The 13,916-nt window shown below is 44.7% G+C and overlaps 1 protein-coding gene across 1 annotated transcript in view; it reads right to left on the bottom strand.

The window, feature by feature from the left end:
- The window catches only part of LOC141113852 (ABC-type organic anion transporter ABCA8-like), a 111,355-nt gene that overhangs the window by 28,256 nt on the left and 69,183 nt on the right, over positions 1–13,916 (bottom strand). The window contains exons 22-24 of the mRNA XM_073607175.1: positions 12,721–12,846; positions 8,015–8,185; positions 5,524–5,637 (exon numbers count right to left, since the gene is read on the bottom strand). Of these exons, the coding sequence (XP_073463276.1) occupies positions 5,524–5,637; positions 8,015–8,185; positions 12,721–12,846 (411 nt within the window). The remainder of the gene's footprint in view (positions 1–5,523; positions 5,638–8,014; positions 8,186–12,720; positions 12,847–13,916) is intronic.

Below are 13,916 nucleotides of genomic sequence, written 5' to 3'. Positions count from 1 at the left end.
AGAGAGAGAACAATAAAACGACAACTATTTTTTTTTATTTTTGTTTGTGTTTTTTTTTTTTTTTTTTTACACTTTTTTTTGTAACTAACTTTTATAACTGTAACCGGTTCCAGGTTCGGGTCTCTCAAAATGCGATGGCATCTTGGGAGACCCTGTGAAAGTGTGCCTAGTCTGTGCAATGCTGTACCCTACGCTAATACTCAACTAGTGAATGGTAGCGTTCAAAACATTCACCAATGCAAAGACCAGGATTGTCAGGACAGGAGGGACAATAATAGCGGGTGTCACGCCTATATCCGCGTTTGCTGCAGACACAACATCTTTTTGGGGGAGTTCGTTGGGTAGGGGTACTCGGGAGGACATAAAGAAAATGCCTCTCATGCAGCCGACTGCATTTGGTTGGGGATGTGAATGGGGGAAGTACGGGCGCTGCAGAAGCGGTGGGTTCACAAATTAGGATTGGCGAATGCAGCAGGAAGGGCACTATGGGCACGACGGGCCTGTGTTTGTCTTCTTGGTGGCAGCGGGACACTACTTGTGCTTGCCACCTCACCAGCTTGAACTGCACTTATGGGACTCGCCACGTCACCAAGTGTTACTGCAGTGCTGGTTTGACTACGACCGGGGTGTACTAGGCCGCTGGCGCTTGCCAGTTCACCAAAACGCTACAAAAAAAAGTGACAGTGATCGATCGATACTGCACTTGGGTGGGCTGGGCTGGGCCGGGCGGAGGGGCAAAACGCAGGTGCTAGCAGGTATCTGGGCTGATCCCACTAACACTGCGTTTTTGGGAACCCTAAACTGCTGGGGACGCCAGTATAGATCTGATCGGATCAGATATTGATCCGTTCAGATACTATACCACTAAGGGAGGTGTACGGTGCGTGCGTGGGTGTTAGCGGTACTGGCGCTAACCTGACGCTGCCTGGGGCTGGCGCTTGCCAGTTCACCAAAATGCTACCAAAAAAACTGTTAGCGATCGCAGGGATCAGGCCTGACTCTGTGAACGCTGCAGTTATGCGTTTAGTGTTTTGTAAGTGACAGTGATCGATCGATACTGCACTTGGGTGGGCTGGGCCGGGCGGAGGGGCAAAACGCAGGTGCTAGCAGGTATCTGGGCTGATCCCGCTAACACTGCGTTTTTGGGAACCCTAAACTGCTGGGGACGCTAGTATAGATCTGATCGGATCAGATATTGATGCGTTCAGATACTATACCACTAAGGGAGGTGTACGGTGCGTGCGTGGGTGTTCGCGGTACTGGCGCTAATCTGACGCTGCCTGGGGTGACGCATATCACCGCCGGGCGATCAGGGGGCTAAACCTTTATTCGGTAATAAACGGCGGGTGCCCTGACACTATATAAAATAAACAAACTAACCAGCGTCACCCGTAACGGTTATACAGTGATCAGTGGTGAAAGGGTTAACTAGGGGGCAATCAAGGGGTTAAAACATTTATTAGGTAGTATATGGGGGTCCCTGTCGCTATAAAACGCTGACAGCGAACCTAAATATTTACGTCCCTAACTAGCGTCACCAGCGACACTAATACAGCGATCAGAAAAATGATCGCTTAGCGACACTGGTGACAGGGGGTGATCAAGGGGTTAAAACTTTATTAGGGGGGGTTAGGGGGGTACCCTAGACCTACAGGGGGCTAATACTAACTGCCCTACCACTGCTAACTGTCACAAACTGACACTATGCAGTAATCAGGAAAAAAACAAAACAAAACAAAAAAACTGCTTGATGTCAGTTTGTGACAGGGGGGGGGTGATGGGGGGGGGGATAGGGGGTGTTTAGTGTGCCTGGCATGTTCTACTGTGTGTGTGTAGTGTTTTGTGCACTTACATGTCTTCTCTCCTCGGCGCTGGAACGGAAACTGGCCAGCCGAGGAGAGATGACATCACATCCTCTGCCTCTGTGTACTATACAGAGGCAGGGGATGTTTCTCATTGGCTGGGAGCGATCGCGAGGGGGGGGCCACGATCGGATGGTCTCCCCCTCATCTCTGATCGCTTCCAACCAAACGCCGACCGCCGATGGCACCGGGGGGGGTCCGATCGGACCCCCGCCCGCGGGAAGGCAATCACGTACCAGGTACGTGATTTTGCCTGCCCGTGCCGCTCTGCTCACGTATATATGCGTGAGGCGGTCGGCAAGTGGTTAAAGGTAGCCACCCTCACCTGTGATCTGTTTGCTTGTAATTAGAGTGTGTGTATAAAAGGTCAATGAGTTTCTGGACTCCTGACAGACCCTTGCATCTTTCATCCAGTGCTGCACTGACGTTTCTGGATTCTGAGTCATGGGGAAAGAAAAAGAATTGTCAAAGGATCTGCGGGAAAAGGTAGTTGAACTGTATAAAACAGGAAAGGGATATAAAAAGATATCCAAGGAATTGAGAATGCCAATCAGCAGTGTTCAAACTCCAATCAAGAAGTGGAAAATGAGGAGTTCTGTTGAAACCAAACCACGGTCAGGTAGACCAACTAAAATTTCAGCCACAACTGCCAGGAAAATTGTTCGGGATCCAAAGAAAAACCCACAAATAACTTCAAGTGAAATACAGGACTCTCTGAAAACATGTGGTGTGGCTCTTTCAAGATGCACAATAAGGAGGCACTTGAAGACAGATGGGCTGCATGGTCGAGTCGCCAGAAGAAAGCCATTACTATGCAAATGCCACAAAGTATCCCTCTTACAATACGCCAAACAGCACAGAGACAAGCCTCAAACCTTCTGCCACAAAGTCATTTGGTGTGATGAGACCAAAATTGAGCTTTTTGGCCACAACCATAAACACTACATTTTGAGAGGAGTCAACAAAGCCTATGATGAAAGGTCCACCATCCCTACTGTGAAACACGGAAGTGGATCGCTGATGTTTTGGGGATGTGTGGGCTACAAAGGCACAGGAAATTTGGTCAAAACTGATGGCAAGATGAATGCCGTATGTTATCAAAAAATACTGGAGGAACATTTGCATTCATCAGCCAGGAAGCTGCGCATGGGATGTACTTGGAGATTCCAACATGACAATGATCCAAAACACAAGGCCAAGTCCACCTGTCATTGGCTACAGCAGAATAAAGTGAAGGTTCTGGAGTGGCCATCTCAGTCTCCGGACCTCAATGTCATTGAGCCACTCTGGGGAGATCTCAAACGTGCCAGTCATGCAAAACTGCCCAAGAATTTACAGGAGCTGGAGGATTTTTGCCAAGAGGAATGGGCAGCTTTACCATCTGAGAAGATTAAGAGCCTCACCCACAAATACCACAAAAGACTTCAAGCTGTCATTGATGTTAAAGGGGGCAATACATGGTATTAAGGACTGGGGTATGTAAACTTTTGATCAGGGTCATTTGGATAGTTTCTGTTGTCATTATGATTTTAAAAAGAGTAAATACAGTTGATTGATAATAAATGGCTTCAGCCAAACACTAACCACGTAGGACTACACAGGCGCGGGCATGCTTGGGTGCGCCAATGCACACCAGTGAAGACCGGGATGCTAATGAATGTGTGCGCGCGCACCCTGTGACAGTTCTTGGCACCAAGTGGACTATTCAAACCCGGTCAGTACCCAGAATCAGTGCTGTCTTGTCTACAGAATTCCCTGTGATTCCTGCTACCTGTTTCAGTTTTTGACTCGGCTTATTCCTGACGCTGCATCTGCCTGTTACCTACCCGTCCTGCATCTCGACCCTGCTCCAGCCTCCGTGTCTGTTCCTGATCTGCCCACCTGTGTATGACCCGGCCTGCCTGCACCTGCCTGTGTTACAGTCCACACGGAACCTCTACTCCGCTATCTACTGTTTCCCGGTGTCCTGTACAATATATATATTATATATATACACACACACTCACCGGCCACTTAGGTCCCCCTTGCTAGTAGCTGGTTGGACACCCTTTATTAGGTCCCCCTCACTAGTAGCGGGTTGGACCCCCCTTTGCCTTCATTCTTGGTGGCATAGATACAACAAGGTGTTGGAAACGTTCCTCAGAGATTTTGCTCCATAGTGACATGAGATTTTATATATATATATACATATTCTGTATATATATACACATTGATCTAAATATCAATGTAATATTCCATATTAGAGTTATAGCAATATATTTTAGTTATATACTATTATTTATTATAGCATATTATTTCATTACAGTCCACACAATAATCACCAACATAGAGGTCTTACTATGCTCCACATTTCTTGGATCCAATATGGCGGTATGCCTTGATGAATCTGTCTCAGCAATACCAACACACAACACAATTGTCACTACTATGAATTTCTTGAATATTCCCATTGCCTTCATGTATTTCTTGTCTGGCCTTACAACTGCATCCACACCACCAGTGCCAGGAATGCCTTATGGGTCGTTCACTGCCACCCCATCTGAAAATGGCTGCCTGCTTTTAACTCCGCCCCCAACTGCCCATCTGCTTATTGAATCACCCCTTGTATGCCTCTTCTGCAATAAAAGCTCCTCTTCCAACAAGGTTTCTCCTAAGTGTGCCTGCATTCTTGGCATGTCTTGGTGCAGAGATGAATTACCTCCCATGCACGTGCACATCACCTACCTCATTCTGGCCCAGCCAATCAAGACAGCCAAAGAAGAAGAAGAAGAAGCCAGAAGAAGACCGGTGGAAGGTGGTTCAACTTTAACTGAGCTTCTAAATACAGCTTATAAAGAGATACAGCATTCACCACCCTTGCGCAATACATCTCAGCCCTGATGAAGGGGAATTAGTAGTCCGAAATGCGTTGATGTTATGATATGATAGACAAAACATTCCTGTCTAGACAGCTTGGTGCTCTCATCCTTGCACTCAAGTGTAATGCCGTGTACACACGGTCAGAATTTCCGACAACAAATGTTCGATGTGAGCTTGTTGTTGGAAATTCCGACCGTGTGCAGGCTCCATCGGACATTTGCTGTCAGAATTCCCAACAAAAATTTGAGAGCTGGATCTCAAATTTTCCGACAACAAAATCCGTTGTCGGAAATTCCGATCGTGTGTACACAATTCCGACGCACAAAATTCCACGCATGCTAGGAATCAAGCAGAAGAGTCGCACTGGCTATTGACCTTAATTTTTCTCGGCTTGTCGTGCATGTTGTACGTCACCGCGTTCTTGACGTTCGGAATTTCCTACAAGATTTGTGCAACCGTGTGTATGCAAGACAAGTTTGAGCCAACATGTGTCGGAAAAAAAAACACGGTTTTGTTGTCGGAATGTCTGATCGTGTGTACAGGGCATTACTCTTCCTGGGGCCCAGTTGGGGCTCCAATGGGCAGTAGTGAGTTGCCACACTATAACAATATTTCAATTTGTTTCCATCCTCCACCAAGAGCCCCACCACCCAAATCCCGGAGAGTTTTTATTGCTGTCTGCAGATCCATGAAAAATATATGGCTTAGAAAGAGGCCCACAGGAAAATGTTCTCCAATCTGTATCCCTTTTTAGGCATGAAAAAGCCAAAGTGACCCACGAAAAACAATGTTACCTACTTACCCACATAAAGAAGAGGGACCACCAGCCATTAGGAATCTCCCTCTTCTCAAACACCAACGTGATGATGTAGACATAGAGGACCATGGCCATGCCGTAACCCAAAATTTCCACAATCTGCAAATCAAAAGATAACTTTGATGTAGCACATATATATTCCTGACCCACACACATTGGACACATGTAGAATTTTCATAAGGTTATTATAATCTGGGGCCACCCCAAACCTGACCTTCCCTTCAGTCTTGCACAGTTGTAGAGGTTGATATTTGCATAACTCCTCCCAAGAACCAGCCCACTGCTTGCATCAGGACTGAGGGCTCTTGAGTTGAGTACTGAGGCCGGGTGTGGTGATGTTTTCAGGAAGCTCTGTATAGCACTCTGTCGGTTCCTCCCACCAGCCATGATCTGCTGGCACTGAGGCAAGCACAGAGGCCCAGTGATGACATCATTGCCTTGGACCGGCTTCCTGTTGGTGACAACGATGGACCAGACCTGAACAATGTGTGGGAAGGACCAACGCCCCCCCTGCTGTGGCAGACCTATAGCTGTGCAATCAGAAAAGCTCATACTTCTTGCTGATTGGAGGAGCTCTGGTTCTGACTCAGCAGGTGGGCGTGATGGACCTCTGCAGAAAGACCACTGCTTTCACACAGAGAGCATCGGCCCTCCTCTAAAGCTGCTGGCAGGGGACCGACTTCTCTACTGGGGCTTTCTAAAGAAAACCAACTGTAAGATTTGGCTCACCTTTTGTTTTGATTCACCTGGAAGGTCTTCAGATGATTTAAAATTAAAAGTCCAGTTGGGCTTTACATGCTTAACCACTTAAGGACCGAGCATCTTTTTGAGATTTGTTGTTTACAAGTTAAAAACAGGTTTTTTTTTTGCAAGAAAATTACTTACAACCTCCAAACACTATACATTTTTTTCTAACACCCTAGAGAATAAAATGGCGATCATTGCAATATTTTCTGTCACACCGTATTTGCGCAGCGGTCTTACAAGCGCACTTTTTTTTGGAAAATATACACTTTTTTGAATTAAAAAATAAGACAACAGTAAAATTAGCCCAATTTATTTTTTTTTATATCGTGAAAGATAATGTTACGCCGACTAATTGGATACCCAACATGTCACGCTTCAAAATTGCGCCCGCTCATGGAATGGCGACAAACTTTTCCCCTTAAAAAATTCTACAGGTTGCATGTTTTGAGTTACAGAGGAGGTCTAGGGCTAGAATTATTGCTCTCACTCTACCGATCGCAGCGATACCTCACATGTGTGGTTTGAACACTGTTTTCATATGCGGGCGCTACTCACATATGCGTCCGCTTCGGCACGCAAGCTCTGCGGGATGGGGCGCATTTCTTATTTATTTTACCTTTTATTTTTAATTCTTACACTGTTTTTTGTTTTTTTTTTAAATGGTGTCACTTTTATTCCTATTACAAGGGATGTAAACATCCCTTGTAATAGAAAAAAGCATGACAGGTCCTCTTAAATATGAGATCTGGGGGTCAAAAAGACCTCACATCTCATATTTACATTAAAATGCAAAAAAAAAATGTCATTTAAAAAAAATAATTAAAAAAAAAATGGCCTTTTAGGAGCTATGGGCGGAAGTGACGTTTTGACGTCGCTTCAGCCCTGCAATGTTATGGAGACGGGTGGGGGACATCTTCCCCTCACTCATCTCCATACCTTGCAAGGGGTAATATCCGATCGCCTCCACCACTGCTGATGGCTCCGGTAAGCGGCGGAGGGCGCCTGAGCGCGGCGGGAGGGCCCTCTCCAGCCGCCAATAAAAGTGACCTCGCGGCCACTTTCCGATAAGAGACCACTCGGACAGCCGGCCGAAGAAGAGGATACCGGGGTTATGGTAGCTAGCTGCTGCCATAACAACGATATTCCTCTTCAAAGTGAGGACGTATATTGGCGTGCGGCAGTCCGGAAGTGGTTAAGGACCGGCCCACATTTTTATACTGCATCAGGACGGCCCTTTAGCGCAATATCACATACCCGTATGTGATTTTCTCCATCGGACCTGGGGCGCGTGCGTGCCATAAATCTATCCCATAGTTTGTAGATGCTATAACTTTTGCACAAACCAATCAATATACAATTATTGGGATTTTTTTTATCAGAAATATGTAGCAGAATACATATTGGCCTAAACTGATGAAGAAATTAGATTTTTAAATTTTTTTTTTTTTGGATGTGTTTTACAGCAGAAAGTAAAAAAAAAAATATTTTTTTTTTTTCAAAATTATTGGTCTTTGTTTATAGCGCAAAAAAATAAAAACCGCAGGAGGTACAGCGTCACACAACCACACAATTGTCAGTTAAAGTAACGCAGCGCAGTGCCGTATCACCAAAAAAAATGACCTGGTCAGGAAGAGGGTAAAACCTACCGGAGCTGCAGTGGTTAAATAATTAAAATTTTTAGCGGTTCAGCTAAATGCATGGCTGTGAAAAGCTGAGCGATGATACTCACAAGCAGCACCGCGTTTAAGAACGACAGATGGACGGAATGGTTGAACGCAAACAGGATGCCGACCATCAGGAAAAGGAGGAACCAATAGAGGGCGATGTCCACCAGCGCTTGTCCAAACCAGTACGCGGATGGGAAAAGGCCAGAAATAAGCAGCTGGGAGCGAGCTTTGATCTGGAAGAAGAAAGAATCGCTGGTTGTGATCTTCACCAACAGATATTAAACAATCACCTAGCTGGACCTTACTCTGTAGGCTTCATAAACAGCCGAGCTCCATTCACCAGCATGGACATAACTCATAGCATGCTCCATTAAAAAAAATGAAGATTTGCTATTTTATAGGAATTTTCAAGAAATGATTACCATGCCTAAGCAGTGCCCTGAAAGATCTACCCATTGTTTGTTATTCCTTTATTTATTTTATTTATTTCAAGTACTTATATAGCGCCGTTAATTTACGCAGCGCTTTACATATACATTGTACATTCACATCAGTCCCTACCCTCAAGGAGCTTACAATCTAAGGTCCCTAACTCACATTCATACATACTAGGGACAATTTACACAGGATCCAATCAACCTACCAGCATGTCTTTGGAGTAGAAAACCAGCAGTGCATTTCCTGTAACCTTCTAGCTGTAAATCTGCAGTGTGAGATCATCTAAGGCAGGTGGAGTGAGATTTGATAAGGTCACTACTGTGCTGCTCACAGTTCTCCCTGCTGGAGAGAAATCTGTACCTGAGGACCTGCAGTGCAAGGATCTCTCTGCTTCCAAGATTGGTAATCTCTGGAGATTTGGAGTGACGCTTGGTGATGTCACTACAGCGCGTCTCACTGTTCTCCTTGCTGAATCTGTACCTGAGGACCTGCAGTGCAAGGATTACTTCCAAACTTGGTAACCTCAGGAGATTTGGAGTGAGATATGGTGACGTCACTACTACACTACTATGTTGCTCACTGTCCTCCTTGCTGGACAGAAATCTGTACCTGAGGACCTGCAGTGCAAGGATTACTTCCAAATTTGGTAACCTCAGGAGATTTGGAGTGAGATATGGGGACATCACTACTACACTACTATGTTGCTCACCGTCCTCCTTGCTGGAGAGAAATCTGTACCTGAGCACCTACAGTGCAAGGATTACTTCCAAACTTGGTAACCTCAGGAGATTTGGAGTGAGATATGGTGACTTCACTACTACACTACTATGTTGCTCACTGTCCTCCTTGCTGGAGAGAAATCTGTACCTGAGGACCTGCCGTGCAAGGATTACTTCCAAACTTGGTAACCTCAGGAGATTTGGAGTGAGATATGGTGACATCACTACTATGTTGTTCACTGTCGTCCTTGCTGGAGAGAAATCTGTACCCGAGGACCTGCAGTGCAAGGATTACTTCCAAACTTGGTAACCTCAGGAGATTTGGAGTGAGATATGGTGACGTCACTACTACACTACTATGTTGCTCACTGTCCTCCTTGCTGGAGAGAAATCTGTACCGGAGGACCTGCAGTGCAAGAACCTGCAAGAATCTGCTTCCAAGTTTGGTTATCTCAGGAGACGTGGAGTAGGATTTGGTGATGTCACTACTGACAGGAAGAAGAAGCTGTTCCTGAGGACCCTCAGTGCTTTAAAGTGAGATTTGGTGACAATTCTGATCACTGTTTTCTTTGCTGGAGAGGAATCTGTACCTGAGGACCTGCAGTACTAGGATCTCCCTGCTTCCAAGCCTGGTTATATCAGGAGGTTTGGAGTGAGATTTGGTGATGTCATTACTATGCTGCTCGCTATGTACGAGGCAGGACCTAAGGACTTGCAGTGTATTGGTCTCACTGCTCCTGTTCCATCTATTCTGTGGATCTGTGCAGTTATCCAATCACTAGTCATCTAGGAACAGCTCCGACCAGGACTTTTTTTTCTCAGAGAATATGTGCAAAAACTCCCCTCTTTTGAGTCACCCCTCGTCTCTGCCCCCTACCTACCTCTGAGCACCATCCCTTGGTTCCACCCACTATACACCTCCCAGTACCACCCCTTTTAGAGAATACAGGACCAAATATAATTTTGTGCTACTAAATAATTTGTATGGAATGTGTTAATGATAACAAGAAATACAGTAAAACAGTAAGCAACAATAGACCCCACCTCATGAGCAATACACCCCTCCTCCAGCTGCAATAGATCCTTCACACAACAATTGACTCCCCCCCCAGCAACAATGGACACCCGCAACAAAATTACACCCTGGCAGCAATAGACTCCCAGTAGCCAGCATCAATAGACCTCTCCCCTCAACAGTAGATCCCTCACAGCAACATAAGATCCCCCCCACCAGAAACAATAAACTCACCTGTCAGGGAAGTAACCAAAGAAGAATTGGCAATGTAACCAATACTGTTAATGGGCGCAACAGGAGCTTTCCCGGGAACAGGCACACGCAATATGCGTACATGCATGCGCAATGTTGCACATAGGCGAATGCGTGTGCGCAACTCACACAATACGTGACAAATGTGGCCAATTGCTGGCCTATAAAAGACTGCTGCTAAACCCAGAAGAATACTGGATTGTCGTCAGCCTTCCTGGTGTCCTGAGCTTTCGTGTATATTACTTGGATTTCCCGTTGTGACCCGGCTTGTTCCAGACCTGCCTGATCTCCTCTCCTTGGCATTGAGCCTTGGCTTGTTCTACCGACTTTTCTTCTGTTCCTGATCACCTGTGTATGACCCCAGCTTGCCTTACGGACTTTGCTACTTCTCATCTGCTTGCCTTCCTGTGTATGACCTCAGCCAAAGTTCCTGTTTCTGCTACCTACCTCTGCCTCCTGACTGATCACCCGTGTTTGACCCTCGGCCTGGCTGGTATTTCTGCTGCCTGTGTGCACTGATTGACAAGTACATCTGGAGTTCCCTGAGAGACATCTACCTGGCTGTGTACGCTGCCATCTCCAGTATTCTTCAGGTGACCACCGGACCAGCTCTCTCCAGTTCCTTGCTGGCAACCTGTCCTTCTTTCGGCACTATAACCTCCTGTACCACCTTCAGTGGTTTATCGCAATTAGCCACACAGGGAGCCCTCTCAGCACCTTGGCCTTGGATCAGGTACGTGACACCACCTAGCAACAATAGACCCCCCCACACACACAAAAAAAGAACCCCACCAGCGAAAATAGATCCCCCCAGGATCCGGCATCAATAGACCCTTCAGCATACCCCCAGCACGTCTTTCCATTACCTACATTCAGTGCTAGAGGTGCCGGAACTGCGTTCCCCCGCTGAAAAAAAGCCCCGGCTCTGACAGAGGAAACAAAGTGCTGCCTCTACCAACATGGCCGCCACCACACAGTACAGAACAAGACAAAGAGTCCTTAATGGGGAATAGATCAACTGCAGGGAGCCCACAGGCAGAACTGGTGACTAAACCTTTTCCCTCCGCTTCCTTTTTTTTTGGGCACAGTTTTCCAATTAGAGATCCACTTTAAATTGAAATCAGATAATATGATAGTAATAACGTTGTTCCATAGCCCTATACTAACCTTCATATAACCTTCAACCTTGAAAAACAGGAGGCAGAAGATTTGAGGCAACTATGGACTCTCATGGTACGGCAAGGACTCACATACACAATCATATAAAAAAGTATACATTTATTTAAGAAAACACATCATTAAAAAGGTCCTATGAAGAGAGAATATGTAGTACAAAATATTAGGTCTCTGAAGAGGAACTAGACAATTAGACGTGTATCCATCCAGAAAGGAGGACCATAGGTCCCGTCCTCTGTCAGTTCAACCTCGACATGTTTGGCGGTATGACCGCTTCTTCAGGAGTATGCTTCAGAAGGTAATGTGTGTAGATATCTCTACAAGGAATAAACAGTATGTAATCAAATTTCAGAAACAAAAAAAATATAAATAATGAAGATAGCATGGATTGGAACATACAGGGGCCCAACTCAAATCTGCCATAGAGGCGGGCCAGTTCGAGATCCAGAAGGATAGATCTATCCTTGACAGTTCACTGTCCAATTTGCATATTGTGACCTGGCTCCCACACTCGCCAAGGAAATTGCCCTTAGGGGCCTGCAGATGTCCTATTGGTCCGGTCTGGTCCAGCCTTGGTAAGCTCCTTGTATTCACTCTACATGGGAATACGTATGCATGGGGAATATTATGTCATATATTACCTCATTTGAATGCTGGATCTCGAACTGGCCCCCCTCTATAGGAGATTTGAGTGGGGCCCCTGTATGTTCCAATCCATGCTATCTTCATTATTTATATGTTTTTTGTTTCTGAAATTTGATTATATACTGTTTATTCCTTGTAGAGATATCTACACACATTACCTTCTGAAGCATACTCCTGAAGAAGCGGACATACTGCGAAACACGTCGAGGTAAACTGACATAGGACGGGACCTATGGTCCTCCTTTCTGGATGGATACACGTCTAATTGTTTAGGTCCTCTTCAGAGACCTAATATTGTGTACTACATATTCTCTCTTCATAGGACCTTTTTAATGATGTGTTTGTCTTAAATAAATTTATACTTTTTTATATGATTGTGTATGTGAGTCCTTGCCGTACCATGAGAGTCCATAGTTGCCTCAAATCTTCTGCCTCCTGTTTTTCAAGTTGATAGGACGATGGTACATTACTTTAGTGCTTTCAGTTTAGTAGCGATAATTAAAAACCTTCAACCTTCACTAACCTTCATATCCTGCTTGCTGGTCATTGCAAAGTAGGGGGCAAGTCCGGTCGCGAAGATCATACACATCAGTGCCACGATGAGCATGTAATGCCTGGATTCCCTGTAATCCTTGGAATTCCTGTAGTTCTGGTGACAGAAACATTGTTACAATTACATATTTGTTCTTTATTAGAAAGCAAATAAGAAAGAATGAAGAATGGCTATAGGTTAAATACTTACCTTACTTTCTGTTCCTGCATTCTTCAATGTGTGGCCCCCGCCTTGTGCCGCACACCCTGGGCAACAAAAACATCCTGGTACCTACTTCCTACTGCGTACAGGGGGCCCCACTCATCCCTGAGATGAGGGAATGCTGGGGACAGGTCTACGTGTTACCTGCCCTGGACCAGTGCCATGCATTGCTAGGGTGCAGACAGACAGCAAATGGCGCTAGAGCGTCATTGGTTGTTATGGTGCTGGAGGCACTAATAGAAACACTGATGTAGGCGCAAGCATGTTAGAATTCTGATTCCACAGGCAGAAGATTAGACATGTGCAATTCGTTTAGTTCCTAATATTTTTTTAACGAATGTTGACAAATTCGTTAATTCCGAAATTCCCGAATTTTTCAATTTCCGAAATTACAGAATTTCCAAATGTCGAATTTCAAATTTTTCATTTTCCGAAATTTCGGAATTTCGAAATTTCCGAATTCCGAATTACGGAAATTCAGAAATTGTAAATTCGGAATTCAAAAATTGGAAATTTCGGAATTTGGAAAATTTTGGAAATTGGAAAATTGGAAAATTCGAATTCGGAAATTGGAAATTCGGAAGTTCGAAATTTCAGAAATTCGGAATGAGGAAATTTCGGAATTTCAGAAATGTGAAAATTTGAAAATCCGAAAATAAGAATTAAAATCTAAAAATTCGAAAACCCGAAAATTTGAAATAACTAACTAATAATAACTATTAAATGATAGATATTGAAATTTCCTTTTCAAATTTGGCTGCTAGTGAACGTAACGAGTACGAATTTATCCGAAGTTACGAATTATCTGAAATAATGAATGCCGTATCTAAAAGAATGGAACGCAACGATCTAATAATAATAAATAACAATAATAATAATAATAATAATACCACCTTTTTATTGTTATTATTTATTATTAATTTGTTCCATTCAATTTGTTTAGATGCGGCATTGGTTATTTCAGA

This window comes from Aquarana catesbeiana, linkage group LG12 (assembly GCF_042186555.1).
Source record: "Aquarana catesbeiana isolate 2022-GZ linkage group LG12, ASM4218655v1, whole genome shotgun sequence".
Lineage (NCBI taxonomy): Eukaryota > Metazoa > Chordata > Amphibia > Anura > Ranidae > Aquarana > Aquarana catesbeiana.
Note: the sequence above shows the minus strand (reverse complement) of the source record. Positions and strands in the feature narration are given on the sequence as shown.